Consider the following 15,179-nt stretch of genomic DNA (forward strand, 5'->3'; position numbering starts at 1 on the left):
GAAACCCTGAAATCATAGTGTAAGCTGTCTAGCGGTTGTTAAAGCGACTTCACTTTGACTTTGACAATTCAAAATCAATTGTATTTCCATTACATTTATGCTCAGTAAAGCCTGGACTTCACTATCAGTCTATTTGTCTGTGTTTTCTTCCTTTTGTTTTCATTACGAGCAGCTATTATTTGTGTTTTGGGTTGTCTGTTGTTCACATGGCAAACAGGTTTTTACAAATGCCATGAAAGAGAGGGGATGACATGCAGCAACGGGCCACAGGCTGGAATTGAACCCACAGCTGCTGTGGACAAAGCCTTTGTACATGGGATGCCCTCTCTACCCAATGAGCTATTGCGTGCCCCTTTATGTGTATATCTATATATATCTATATATCTATATGTATATGCACTTACATGTTGCCCTAAAAATATTTTAAAACAGATTTGATTAAGTGCAACACAAGGGCAGTGAACCCATTAAACTCACTAAACCCATTGGACACCATTCAACCCGTTAATTTTGAGTTGCAAGTTCAATGATAGTCTAATATCTCTCAATCATTAGCGACTCCCTCTATGTCTAAACCAACATCACCACTTTTTAGTTAGTCCATTTTTCTTTCTTTCTATTCAAGCTGGAGGTGGTAAAACTCTTCACTGCATCTTGTCCTTACCTCATCAGGGCTGGAGGCCTGGTAGATGCGATTGTCATCACTGAAGTCCTGGTCAGCTTCAGCAGACTCCGTCTCTCCATTCACAATGGCATGTGATTCGTAGACGGGCGTGACATTGTGGCACAAGGCAATTGCCTTCACAGCCTCGTGGATGCGACTGCTGACGCTCTTACGGACTTTCGGGCCAGACGGCTGGGTCTTCCGCGATGGAGTGGAGCCACTGGCGCTGCCGGTGGAGGGCTGGGAGGTCACCTGATATCACGATAAATAACGTGAACCATGGAGTCAATAAATGAATGACTTACTGAAATCATACCATTTCACTGACATCTATGGATGACACATGTAGCTGAATAGTAGTAAAATAGTTGACCTTAGATCGCCCAAATAGACAAATGTTGCAATGTTTGCAATCATTTTCATTTGAAGTGGTAGTTTTAGCATGATATTAAAGCTAGAATATGTGGGTTTTGTACCAACATTTGGAAGCATCTAATTACATTTAATTGTTGGCTCATGACTAATTTTGATAGTCTATTACTACAAAAGCTATGCAGAGAAACTACTATAAAACCAAATTTTATGAAATAAGCTGCCTAATGATTAATAATGATTACCAAATAATACACACATCAGATGAAAAACTGCATTTTCTCAGACCTGTAAGTTGTACTTCAACTGTTACAACTCTGAATTTATTTCCTAACTGCAGGATCCCTGCACATGGCGGCCAGATCTAATCCAACACTCGCAGCCAATTCACTCTGACATCTCTTTTCAGGCTAAATGACACAGCGAGGGGAAGTGGTGTATCACCGTCTTTATCGTGTCATATCTGATTTGACGACCTTTTATGTGTTCCGTTGTTTTGACATCAGCCATCAGTTTAACTGGGTGGTGACTAGCGAGCAGACAGACAGCCCGCTGTGCCAGCTGCATTTGACGGGTGCGATGCACTCTACTGAAGCATTTGATTTTGGCTTATTATTAACCTTCAATCCTGCCAGGCAGGAAAGGAGGGGTGATGGGGAGTACAGTAGGGATGCAAGATGACAACCTTCATCATGAGTGACTAAAAGATCAATGGAGAGATCATTAGATCATGTTGTCAGACAGGTTTAGTGTCTGAGCTACATGCAGAGGATGCTACTGAAAGCACAGCAGTTATTCAACAGCAAATCTGTGTACAACAAGCTTGGTTAATAATGCTTGCTGGATTTGGTAATATTAGTTAATCAACAAGTTCAGCAACACTCGCAACACCCTTGTTTTATTATAAAACTAGAATTACTGTCTCACAGGTGCATGTTTCCATGAACCAGTCAAGATGCAGTTACAGTTTACAGTCATATCCGTCCAGACTCATATGTAATCATGACAGTGACAATGCTTGAAATATGGATGCTGCTGCTAAGTTGCTATCAATCCTAAAAGTGGATCCTTCACACAAGCAGCACAGAAGATCCATACAATCAGCACAGTTTCAAGGTGGACGACCAAAAATAGCATCATTAATTCATTCTCCTCTTCTTTTCCTGAATTACGGCAGCAAATAATGGCCAGATTAAAGTTTTTAATAGAATAATAAAGATTAATAAAGAATAGGATGGACAGAAACCCAAAAACATAATGTCTCTGGCCACAGCTGTCACCAGCGCAGAGGCATAACAAGAAGTTAAACTTTTAAAATAGTTCTTACGGAATTTCCATTACAATGTGTATGTAGAAAACGTGTACAAAAAGCATGATTAAATGGGGCTACTGTTGCTATTTGGTTGTAACTTTATCACAAAAATTACAGCTGATTCCTATTCCAATTGTAACATATCCTAGAAAGTTGATCGATGATTAAAGATGCCCTCAAGTAGCATAGATCTGAAACAATTCATCAATTAGTTTACTCACAGAAAATTAATCTGCAACTGTCAATTACTTACTTGCATCACTTAATACAAATTTGCTGGTTCCAGCTTCTTAAACGAAAGGAGCTGCTTCTTTTGTCATATGTGATAGTAACTAAAAATTATGATGAGTATTTCTGATTTATAGAGCAAACAGTAAATTAATTTGTTGAGGAAATTATATAAATGACAATAACTGTAAGTTGCTGCCCTAGTCTGGATCCAATATTGTTTAAAATGACAACAGTTTTTAAAACCATGCTTGTGTCTTGTAAGTGTGTCACTGTGACAGTAAAGAAAAAGCAGCATAGTAAAAATCAGCTGGACTGAGGCATCGCTGCTCTGCTCTGCGCTGCTTCAGCTGCGCAGCTCTAAAAAGACTAGTCATTTTTCATTAGCTGAGATTACACATAAGGGTGTGGGGCAGATGGTTTTAGTGTCGACCAGCTGTTTGGAGCTGGCTGAGAACGAACAATATCATTCTGTCAAGACTGCAGCCAGATCTGAGCCACCCAGTGAGGAAAACACTTGCTTACAGTATGCGGAGTCGCTCAGGGACACTGAGTGATGAATGAACAATATGGGCTTATTTCCTGGAAAACATATCCTTAGCTAAATATAAAAATTGATTAAACTGATCTACAGGGAGAGGCGGGAATAAGAAGGAAAAACATGGATGGAGTGGACATATTTATATTTCAGTGTATCCTCTCCCAAACTGGAAACACATTTTAATATTGGAAGTGACAAATTTTGCTTTCTTTTGGTTGGTTTTGTCTGGTGTTACATATGGGATCATGTAGATCTAACATCATTTAATGGGAATTAAAAACTTTGCATTGTTAAAGGGAACAAAAAGGAGCAGGATGTGCCACTCCCAAATTAGCGCTGAAACCTTACGCTATGACACAATGCAACAGCAGCGGGGACTACAGCATCATAAAGTGCTCATAAATTTGAATTAACACCTCTTTAAAACAATTTTAACAAAACCAGAGCCTTATGACCTTCGTGTAGGTAGGATTTATTGCAAGACTGCATTCGTTTTAGCAAAGTATACCAAATAAAACTGGCAATGGATCATATATGTTACACTACATCATTGTAAACTGAATGTTTACAGTTCGATTTTGGACCATTGGTCATGAGAAAACAGGACATTTTGAGACATCATCTTAACATCTGGGAAATATAAATGGACTTTTATTCGTTATTCCCTTGCATTTCATTATCATAACAATTAAGTGAGGACATGTTCGATAGATTAATCAATAACGGGTAGTAATAAATCTTACCTGTGCATATGACTGGATTATGTGGCTCTGTATCTCATCCATGGTGTCAGTGCCATAAGATACTGTTCCCAGGTGCAGCCGCTTGAAGACCATTTCGTTCTGTGTCAGAGTCCCTGCAGTTCAGAGGACCAGTTTAGATGTTACAAGCCAACCGGAAATGAAGAAATGACACAACACTACTCCTCCATTACTGTTTTTCACCCAATGATCGCTGCTATTTCGGTTATTATTTCAGAGCTTAAAAGTCCAGTATGTAAGATCAGAAATGGTGTATAATATTCATGACTATGTTTTCATTAGTTTATAATCTCTTGAACTAGAAATTATCGTGTTTTCGTTACCGTATAACGAGCCTTTTATAATGGAGTCCGCCATGTTTTTCAACACTAGCCCAGAGCAGGAAAAATCAAACACTAGCTCTAGATAGGGCAGTTGTGTTTTCACATTGGCTGCAGTAGTTCTTCTACATGCTTGACACACAGGAAAAGTTTCTGTTTTGTAAGCTCATTGCTAGATGCAATTAAAGCCTAAAAATTCTAATTGCAGAAGCAAAAGTATAGTCACACTTATACTGGATTTTTTAAGCCGAAACTGGTATCAATGTTTTTTAAAAAAAATCTTATTACTGTTTTGTACACAAACACAATGTAAAAAATTTGGGAGGAACCACTTTTTTTATATATATATAGCATTGTGATGGGATACATACTAAATGAGAAACTTACTCAGTGTTATCTGGTGGACAAACTAGGTCAGCATCTCTGTACTGCTATTTCTTATTACTTATCATCCAACATATACATGATATGGTATCTGCAGTAAGCTAGTTTCAATATGTACAGTATATAGGCAGTCTACCACACTTTAATTCTCATACAATAACATCTGAATTCCCAATTCAGCTATTTTTGTTTGCCTTGAAGCTCTTTCTGACAATAAAAAAATAAAATCAAAGTAAAAACAAACATAGCATCTTCTGTTCTGTAAACACAAAGCTTGTGGAATAAGATAAAGTAGTTATATAAGAAATGTCAGCTGCTTACTGACTGTCAGAGGTAAAAATAAATCAGGTGTCTTATCACACCACCTCTCTTTCATAGAAAAAATAAAACATATTCCAGATACTCAACACCACTTAACACACACACACACACACACACACACACACACACACACACACACACACACACACACAGAAAGCACAGCATTTGTTCCCAGAGGACTGCCTACAATGCATCATGGGACCTGCAGGGTGGTGTGACTGCCTTCTCACTGACCTAATCTCATTACCAATATGGACTGCATGTCCTCTCTGACTAACAGACAAGACACAACACTGCATACAAAAAGACTGAGTGAATGTTCAGACACTAAAAGAAAAAAAGAAAAACTTTGAAAACGAGGGCAATGGCCTTGTTTAATGGATGTCGGTTGCCAGAATGTGTGCCGATAGAGCATAAAGCTGATTAGAGGGCATCTAACTTCCAAAAACATTAGAGCCACGGGGTTAACCAATTCTGTTGGATTGATTGTTTGTTCTTCTTTCCATGTGCTTTAACTATCAACCTGGATAAATAGGCTCTACAGCTAATCTATTCCTACCTAGATCAGCGTGGTAAGACAAAGAAGCATGTTAGGGTCCCAGCAGGAGTTTATCACTCTGGCACACTGTCTAGCATTAGTAAAGAGCAGCTATTTGTTATTAGAGGATCAGGCCATGATTGTAAAATGAGAGAAACTGAATGAGGCTTAAATAACTCCAATTCAGAAGATTTGTTGAAACTTTTGTCCTCAGCTATTTTTTTTATCTTGCATAAGCTGCTATTATGTCAACAATTTCTTCAATCTGATTGAAATTATTCTAAATTAGAGATTCCAACGTAACTGTTTACATGGACACAAAATAAAGTAAGGTAAAGTTTGCATGGCCCAAAGCATTTCATCAGAATATGACTTTTTGGACTGGCGCACTGTGGTTCTGCATGCAGTTAAACGTCTATCTGTCAGAAATATAACAAAATAAGTCATTTATTTAATGAAATTTTGGGAGAATATTAAATTAATTCATATATAAATAAATATATAAAGTATAGAAGGAGAAGAAGTGGATCCACCTGTTACTATAATTTAGTTGTAAGAAATCTAAATTTAACCCAGATAACTTCCTTTAGCTGCAAATTACGGCTGTCCCCTACACAGCTTACATGCAGACTATCAGTATACTCTACATTTAACCAGTGTTCCCTTACTTCTAATATGCAGGTTGCCACTACTAATAATAGACAACTGTTAGGGCCAATGACTCCACAATTCAGCCTGAAACAACAATGTAACATAAGGCTACTGTTTCAAAATCAGAGAATACATGTATTAATCAGAGTACTCACATATGAACATAGATCTAACGGTGCACTAAATAACTATAAAAACAATAAACAGTTCTGTCAAAATCAGCAGAGGGAGGCACACAGAAATAGCTCCTGTAAATGTAATCTTCAGTACTTTTGGACACTCACCCGTCTTATCGGTCAGCAGATAGACTAGCCGGCCCAGTTCTTCTGGAATGGTGCTGGTTCTCACAACAGTGCCAGGGATGTTTTCATCTTTCATGATCATCCAGCCATAGGCTGACTTCCCCATGTCCAGGTTTACACGCAAACTACACATGGGAAAAACAAAGCTGTAATCTATCACAGAACAAATAATAAAACAACAGCAACAGAAACTGAATTAAAAGATCTGGTATGTTCTGAAAAATGTCTTCTGAAAAAGAAGCAGATGGGCAGCCTGGGTTTCAAAGCAGGGATACAAGATTTTCAAATTTAATTTATGCATTAATTTTTCCCATTTTGAGACCAAATGTTCTGCTTGGAAAAAAACATATTACTGTTAAGCCATGTTTATTTGGCTGTGGTCCCAAAATGACAAACACATAACAACAGCAGTTCAAAGAATGGAGAGAATCACAAAGTACCTGATGGGGATGATGTAAGAGAAAAGCACGACAAAACGGAAAAGGTTGCGGAACCAAGGACCCACAAACCCCTGAAGCGCTACCATGACAACGGACAGAACCACCTGGGCCAGGAACAGGGCCTTTGTGAGGCGGTTCAGCTCTAGGTCCAGTAAGCCAACCTTTGGGGATAAGAGGTCAGAGGTCAAAACAGCAAATATTACAGATTCACTATTGTAACTATTTCTTCTAAGCAGGTTGGAGCATGGAAATAATTATAAAGATAATCTTGTGTGTATTAGGTTTGGTCCTCTCTACACTCCATCGCTTAAGGACAGTGATGTTTTCCTTCAGTGGGAGTTTTAGAGTAAACATCTTATTTGTTTTTTGACAACTTATACTGAGACCCTTTGGAACTTTCCCATCTGCTCCTAAAGCCTTACAATATGCTACACAGGGAGAAAAAACAAAGCCGATGAAAGACATTCTTAGCTGCAGGCTTTTATCATGCAAACCATGTGTACAACATAAATAAGTTTATTGGTGGCACTATTTTGTGGTAATCTACAAGCTGCATTATTGTCACACTGAAGTATTGTCCTTGAATGCAACGGAAGGTTAAAAGGGCTCAAAAATAGATAAAGTTCCCATATTGAGATGGCTTTCTGAAGGAAAAAACACAACAAAAAAGGGGTCAGAGTTGTCTTTTATTTTTCGAGTGTATCTCCCAGCCAATGGAGCATGTGGGAAAAAGATGTCAAATAAAGAAGTGCCCTTCCCCTTTCTGGCAGAGCTCACAGCAAAGCCCTGTACACAGAGGGCTTTCTTCTGACGCACCACGCTTACAAAAACAGCAGAACATAACATCTCTCCTCCCTCAAATAAAGGAACTGCTCTGAAAAGGAGGGGAGGGGGCAAGCACATATAAAAAGCAGCAAAATTCCTCCACTGGCGAAACCCCCACCAAGCCCATTCCCCTGAGGACTGGGAGAGCTGGGAGACCAGTGTGACTGATTTATCAGTTGCTGTTAAACTCCCAGTAGCAGAGTGCGGAGGAAGGGAAGGGTAAGGGGAGCGAGCGGGCGGGTGGGTATCTCCCCACCCCACTGCCTCACTACATGGTTCATGGTTGAGCTATTGAGAAAAATAGGGGGTTTGGGTGGATTAAAATGAAGAAAAATTAAGACAGAGAGCACAGTGCATGCCTGAAAAGCAAAGGATCCCCTTCTGCTTGAACAATGGCTAGTCTAAATTTTCCAAGCCTTGCCGGGGATCAGATGAAGTCATTATTCATTCAGTCAAGGGGGGAAAAAGGACTCAATTACCTCAACCTAAAGATGCTATCAATGAATAAAAAAAAGTGCATATTTTACTCCATTCATCTCCAAGCCATTAAAAGTGAAAGGAATGATTCGATCTGCCTGTGTGGCTTGTATTTTAGCATGTGTGTGAAATGTGATGAAGAATTGCAGCCCCAGGACATGAATATTCATTGAGTTAAAACTAAAGAATATCAGGACTTCAGTCACTAAGTAGTGCATTGTTTGGTGCTTGTGACACCGACAAATTAAGGAAGTCAGGAAAATAAACTGAAATTGATTCTTGGGATCTTAGTAAACAACTTTAAGTGTAATTATTTGCGGAGTAACACAGTTTGAGGCACACGTAGAGTATTGGGACTTACGTATTTCAAATAGAACAATCTTTATTGAAGAGCAGCCTCTTGTCAAATGACATTGTTCTGCCTCTTTACTCAGACAGAGGTCTGTCTAACAATACTGAGACAAAGAGTGAATCTATGTTTGATGTCCTGTCAGATTGATCAAGTGCCGGCATTGTCCTGGCCCGTGTCACAACAGATTATATGAGGCCAAAACGTTCTTGTGACTTTAGCCACACTGTATCGACTTTCTCCCCCAATCTCCAGTCTCCATATTGGCACTTCTGACATCATCTCCTTGAAATATTGAATTCCTCTCAACTGTCGAGCTCACACAAAACAGTGGCCCCCGCCGTTCGACCGGCCACATCAGCGTTCTCAATAAAAGACACTGGTATCAAAACTGTGCTGCAGTAGGAAGAGGCTATGCTGTGCCACAGAGAGCTTCAGTGGTGCGAACTGCTGTAGGTGATAACTTTGTGTGTAAAAGTCATTGCATGGTGTATGCGCTGTAGCCAAAACACCGCCTCTTGAGATCCCACTGATGCCCGCCTCTATCAGTCGACCCGTGTCTATCTAGCTCAACTATCTTCCAGGTAAAATCTTATATTTAGAATCAGATTTTCATTAATCTCCTCAATCTGGGGACAAAACACTCGATGGGGATTCTGTGGGATTAACTTTCTGCTGAAAATGTCATTTAAATCCTCGGTTAGTTAATTTCCCTTTTGGTTAATTAGCAACTGGCGCTGACCTTTCGCATTGACAGGTCCAACTTTATCTAGAAAGTCAAGGTTAAAAAACCACCTCGACATAGTGATTGATTAGTGATTAGAGGCAGGGGAAAAAACAATGGCATGAGGGGAACTTGGAACAGATGTTACTTTGTGTGAGGCATTTCACCCTCTGCAGCTTTAATAAACTGTTTATGTATTTACTGGCATCACCTGGCAGGATCTTTATATTTTTGAGTTTCTTAAAGCTTTGGGGAAATGCCTGGAAAATACCTGAATGTCTCAGGCATGCCGGAATATAAACCCAAGATATACTCATTAACATTTTTAATCAATCTCTTTCCCAAAATCAGTAAGTGTATTTTAGTGTTGTCAGCAATGTAATTTAGTGATTTAGTTATGATTACCACATTTTATGTTACATATTTATATATTCTTTATATGGTCTTCTGCTTCAGGCACACTACTGCAAGTGTTAACATTACGTAGCATACACTGCTACATGTAGCTACATGCTAACATCAGAGAAGCATTCAAACTACATTGCAAATGCAGACTGCTGCTGAATGTGTTTGGTTGTGTTTAGAAACTTTTATTGATGATGCTTTTTAATGGTTAATGTGTTGCTACCCACATTACAGTCATTCCCTGGCTTTAAGTACACAGCTAACGTACATATAGCTACATGCTAACATCAGGGAAACATGTAACCTTGGTTGGTGATGTTGTCAATTCCTCTATGGATCATATTCCTGCTGGAACATGCCCGGTCGTGTTTAGATGCTATAATTGGTGAATTTTCACGCTAAAAAATGCTGTTATCCTACGTTACAGTCATTCCCTGGTTGCAATGACAATGCAGAGACGCCGAGGTACAGAAGACTTGGAAACGCTGACCAATCAAAGCAGACTGGGCTTTTTCGGGACAGGGGGCTTAAAGAGACAGGTGCTCCACGGAGTGTTTTAGACCGAGGGTGAGTACCGTTGTTCAAGCACAGACAGATTGAGGAAAATAAACAGTTTTTAACCATTAAAGCATGTAAACATGTTCTAGCAGAGACCTTAAATACAAGTATGAAACTGAAAATGAGCGTAATAGGTCCTTTTTACATATAGCCAAAATGATTAGGGTATTTGAAATTATCAACACCACTTATCAATTAATGTGTGTATATATACAAAAAATACCTTGTACCAGCTTCTAAACTATATAATTTGGTGATTTCCTTTGTCTAAGGTGATAGTAAATAGAATATAATTGGATTTTTAGACTGTTGAAGAAAAAATACATTTGCATGTCATCTTGGGATTTAGTGAATCGTCGTGGGCTTTTTCTGCAACTTTCTGACAGTGTATACACCAAACTACTTATTACATCATTTGTTATTTAAAAACAAAAGGGGGAAAATACTATTACAATTAAAGCATCTACGTCCCAAAACTGTCAAACAAATCACAGGACTTGCCTTCCCTGCACAAATACTAAAAAAACTAAAAAAGTATTCACCTTGTTCTTGGCGTAGGACGTGTTCAGTACACTTCTGGTCTCTTTGCCTGTGTAGATCACCACCCCTATCACTGTGCCTGCCAAGGAGAAAGACAAGGAAAGTAATGCTGCTCATTAACTGCACCCCACCCCCACCATCTCCCACACCACACACATACACACACAAACATACATGCACACACTCGTCTTGGTCAAGTAAGATGAACAGCATGAGAGGAAACACAATAAGGCTGAGCTGAGGCAGTTTTGTCTCATTGCCACTCAGGCCAACAGACAGGAGTTTAATACGCTTAGACTCTCAGGGCCTTCAGCCACCCTATGGAAGCTCATAAAACCTGATCAATACACTGCCATCTTTATTTGCCAATTCATTACGGTGGCCTTATTACAAAGGATTAATGAGTCATTAATATTAAATGAGCTTAATGGGTGAGCAAAGGCAATAATAAACCTAAATACAGCCCCTGAAATCCCCAACCATAAAAATGGCAAGAAAGTTAAAAATGGGCAGAAAACAAAATGTGGAAAGTGAAGTGCAGGCAGGGAGAGGAAGAGAAAAGAGACAGAGAGCTGCAGGAGCTGTGGAGAAAGGTGATGAATTGCTCTCGTTGACTTCTAACTTCAGAAATATTGAGGGATGTGACAAATGGTTTGAGGCTCAGCATGCACAGGGGCTTCAATTTGAATATGCGAACAACTAATTCTCTTGTCACAGCTGGACTGGGGCCTATGAGGGAGTGAATACATGGTGATCCGGGCCAGTTCAAGTGCCCAGAATGCCACTGTAGAGGCAATGAAGTGCCTGTCAAGGAGAGCCTTGTGAGGGAGAATGACATTCCCAAGCCGAGATGATGTAAGGGGTCTAAGTCAGGCTTTTTTGTGCGAGAGTGTGTGTGTGTGTTTGTTCTTCTGGTCAAGGTCAGGCCAGAGGGGAGAGCAACACCGCAAATCAATGGTGTGGCCATCGCTGGGAGCGCCGCAAACACTCTCAACTGACACAACCGTTTCTGTGGGGAATCGCTAAGTTGGAGTGAGGGAGGATTACCTCAACTGTGGGTATTCTCATAGTTCTTCAAACAAGCACACTGCAGTATCAAATCAAACGCCTTCAAGGTTTAATGCCACAAATCCTTTGTGTAACACAACTCAGACAGAATCACTTAAATTCCCCATGAAATGAAAAAATACATTTTCCCAGTTTTAATCCTGTGTCCCTGTCTTAATTGATCATTTATCTTGTTATATACCACCTATATCTCAGACAATCAGCATGAAAATATATTTACATTACATCCTGTGTCTTTTCTCTTCCTGTAAATCCAGCTGAAATGATTTCACATGTTTGATGACTCATCCTGCACTCAGGGACGTTTTCTAAAATTCATCCAATCAATGAGACTTTGGGCAGCTAGCTAACACAGCAATGTGGAGAGAAATGTGTGCTTAGATATCATCAGGCAAAACCTTTGTTTTCAAGTCCAAAACAACATGGTGGAGCTCTAATAAATTCATCTCTCCTTTGTCTTCGTCCTGATCTCAGGGCGACGAAGGTGAGTATGGAGAAAACAGTCAATCAGCTGTGACTCCACTATAGCGCTGTATTGCACTAAACTCTAAGCCTGCCCACTTTTTAGCAGTCCAACCAAATGCAACGGATTTGATTTAAATCTCTCTTATAACTGTGCACTGCTCAAATATTTAGTTTCAATGGGAAATATGTCACACTACAGAAGCTAAAGGCCCTCCAACTTTCATTTCATGGGAAGTTTAAATCATTAACTACAATGATGAGCAGGGGTTAGAACTGGTGACTGGTTTTGGTTCTATTAAAATGTCAGAGAAGTATAAAGCAAATGTCTAAAACCTCAGAAAAACTGAATCACTGTCATCAACAATTTTTATGTGAATATAAATGTGTCTCTTCTGATCCACGTTTCCCTGCTGTGTGCCACTATAGTGGGTGGAAGGGGGGGTGAAATTCAACAAGGGCCTCTGTCTGGACTTGAAACAGGGTCGTTGAGGTTGCATACACTCCCAGCACCCAGACTCATTTTATGTCTTTTTTGGTGGAGTAGTTGAATGCAATGGTGAGTCCCAGAATGACATGAAGCAGAGTACCGTGAAGTCAAGGTGTTCGATGTACCAACATTTTCACTTAAGTACATAAAATGTTTTGTGATACTGTTTTAAGATTTTAATGTGTAAGTTAAAAATGCTTATAAAAACACTGCCCCACAAAAGCTTACTGCAGTAACCATGGCAACACTAAAACTGAGAAAAGTGGCTTTTAAGTTTTTTAACCATCCAGTCAAATGCTTTATATGTAGAGAAGTGGTAATACAGTAATTAAAACGGTATTTGTAAAAGCACATTTTAAGCTTAAAAACCATGACCAGTGATTTGACCTATGACCACAAAAATGCACTAAAACTGTAGTTCCTGTACACTGCCTTTGTATTACCTTTAACAGCTATATAGTTAATGCAACGACAAATCGCAGTAACTACAATTTTAGCGTCTTATCTTTTTCAGTATTAGGGAAATTGTTATGTCTTACAAAATTCTATACATATTTGTTTCATGAACTTTTTTTAAAGTAACCCTCAAGTATCATTTTGTTGTAACTATCAAGTTTGACCTCACTGATGTTGCTGTGGTCATTAATTATTTCGACTTCGGCATCATCCTCATTCTCAAGTTCAACATTAGGTAATACGCATACTGCAAGTTTTCTTGGCCTGAAAGAATCTCAAACCTCAGGGAACCCAAGACAGAGTGCAGCGACTACATTTACTGTGGTTTGCCTTGGGTGTTTGGGTTGGATTGTGTTGTTACTGCAACTTGTACACCCTATTTTCTCTGACCAAAATTGTAGTAACCCAGATTAGCCTATGTAGGGCAGAACTGGTTGAAGGTAATGTACTATTTTGGTGCAGATATACAGTATTTTTCAATGTAATGTCAAGGTTTTAAAATTGCTTCCTGACAAACATGGAGATTCAACAGGCAGCAGACTGTACATAAAACTCTACATAAACAGTCAATGTTACTGAGAACCAACACACTGTGGCTGCAAGGCATCATCTGGAAAAATCTTTTTTCTCATTTCAAGATAAAAACGGACTTGAAATAAAAGTTGTCATTCACTTACCAGATGCAACGACTGTGCTGGCCCACAGAGTGTTTTCAATAGACAGACTCTCATGGATCTGTGGATCTGTGTCTTCCTACAGGAGAAACAAAATACTGCTTTACAATTTGTGTATGTGTGTGAGCCTGTTAATTGGCAGTATGGTACATAGTAAAGAGGAGCTGCTATGTTTCAAAAATTATCTTTATATTGAATCTATGCTGTTGTGTTGTCATACAATACCTTGAAAAACAGAGATATTAATACCATTCCCAATCAATAACACAGGGGAATTTGAAATTGAAAGGCATACAATTTAACCTTTTAACCTTTAACGTGCCCTTGACTGCCTGCATTTCTCATTTGCTTACTGCTGGCATGTTAATATTTTCATCTTATAGCTGTTTTAACCTCTCCCAAAACTAAGGCCTTTGAAATGGTTTTCCATAAAGATAATGAGCAATTACCAATGTTGGTGAGGTTGATGTCCTGAACCAGAAATATTTAAATCTGTTATTAAAAGATGAACATGACAAGGCCAAACCATGACTGTGAGTCTTGAAACTGTTATAAATATTCAGAGTTGATAAGTAGGGATAAAACAATATTTTTGACAGTAGTACCATGTTGGCACAGTGTCTCCATGTAACTGTCTAACTAACACGACAGCCAATGAATACAGGCATTGTAGTTCAATAACGGTTAACAAGGAATGTCAAATTTGTTTGCACATCCTTTAGTAGAACACCCAAATATAATTAGAAAATAAATGTCACAGGTTTGGTTGAAAGTGACAGTGTTAATTAGAATTTAACTCGTAAATGTCCCTTATTAAAACACTTTAGTGGGTAAACAAGGAAGTCAAAAGAGAGAAAACACCTACTTGAAAGAAATACCTTAACTGTGTAAATTTATTTCTGCAATTAGCAACCTCTAATCAGTTCTGTTCAGTGTGTGCGTGAGCCATGAATTTTGCCTGCAGATAGTTCATTTATGTGTTTAAGCAATAAATACTCTTCAAAAATTAAAAGAAAATTAAAGCTTAAACTGATTTACATCAAGTAAATATTGTAAAGTAGTGTGTAGTGTGATTTCTTAGGCCACATTCAAGAACACTTGTTTTTAGTGATGGACCTGTTTTACAGTATTTGTCATGATGTCTAAAAACAATTTGGCAATGGCTCACTGACTAACATTTGTAGTACAACTAACCAGTTTTATGTGTTTTATTGGAGGACAAATAGAGTCAACGCTGTTGTGGTAGTTTTGGTAGTTCTAAATCCTATTTGAAAACCAGAATTACCACAAAAATAGTACAATTGCACAGTTCTTTTT

General features: G+C 38.8%; 1 protein-coding gene across 2 annotated transcripts in view; it reads right to left on the reverse strand.

Moving 5' to 3' along the window:
* The window catches only part of atp9b (ATPase phospholipid transporting 9B), a 58,302-nt gene that overhangs the window by 17,599 nt on the left and 25,524 nt on the right, over positions 1-15,179 (reverse strand). For both annotated transcript variants that reach the window (XM_049602204.1, XM_049602205.1), the window contains 6 exons: positions 13,866-13,941; positions 10,715-10,791; positions 6,835-6,995; positions 6,377-6,519; positions 3,861-3,973; positions 665-916 (listed from right to left, as the gene is read on the reverse strand). In XM_049602204.1, coding sequence (XP_049458161.1) covers positions 665-916; positions 3,861-3,973; positions 6,377-6,519; positions 6,835-6,995; positions 10,715-10,791; positions 13,866-13,941 — 822 coding nt within the window. The remainder of the gene's footprint in view (positions 1-664; positions 917-3,860; positions 3,974-6,376; positions 6,520-6,834; positions 6,996-10,714; positions 10,792-13,865; positions 13,942-15,179) is intronic.

Source organism: Epinephelus fuscoguttatus, linkage group LG17, assembly GCF_011397635.1.
Source record: "Epinephelus fuscoguttatus linkage group LG17, E.fuscoguttatus.final_Chr_v1".
Lineage (NCBI taxonomy): Eukaryota > Metazoa > Chordata > Actinopteri > Perciformes > Serranidae > Epinephelus > Epinephelus fuscoguttatus.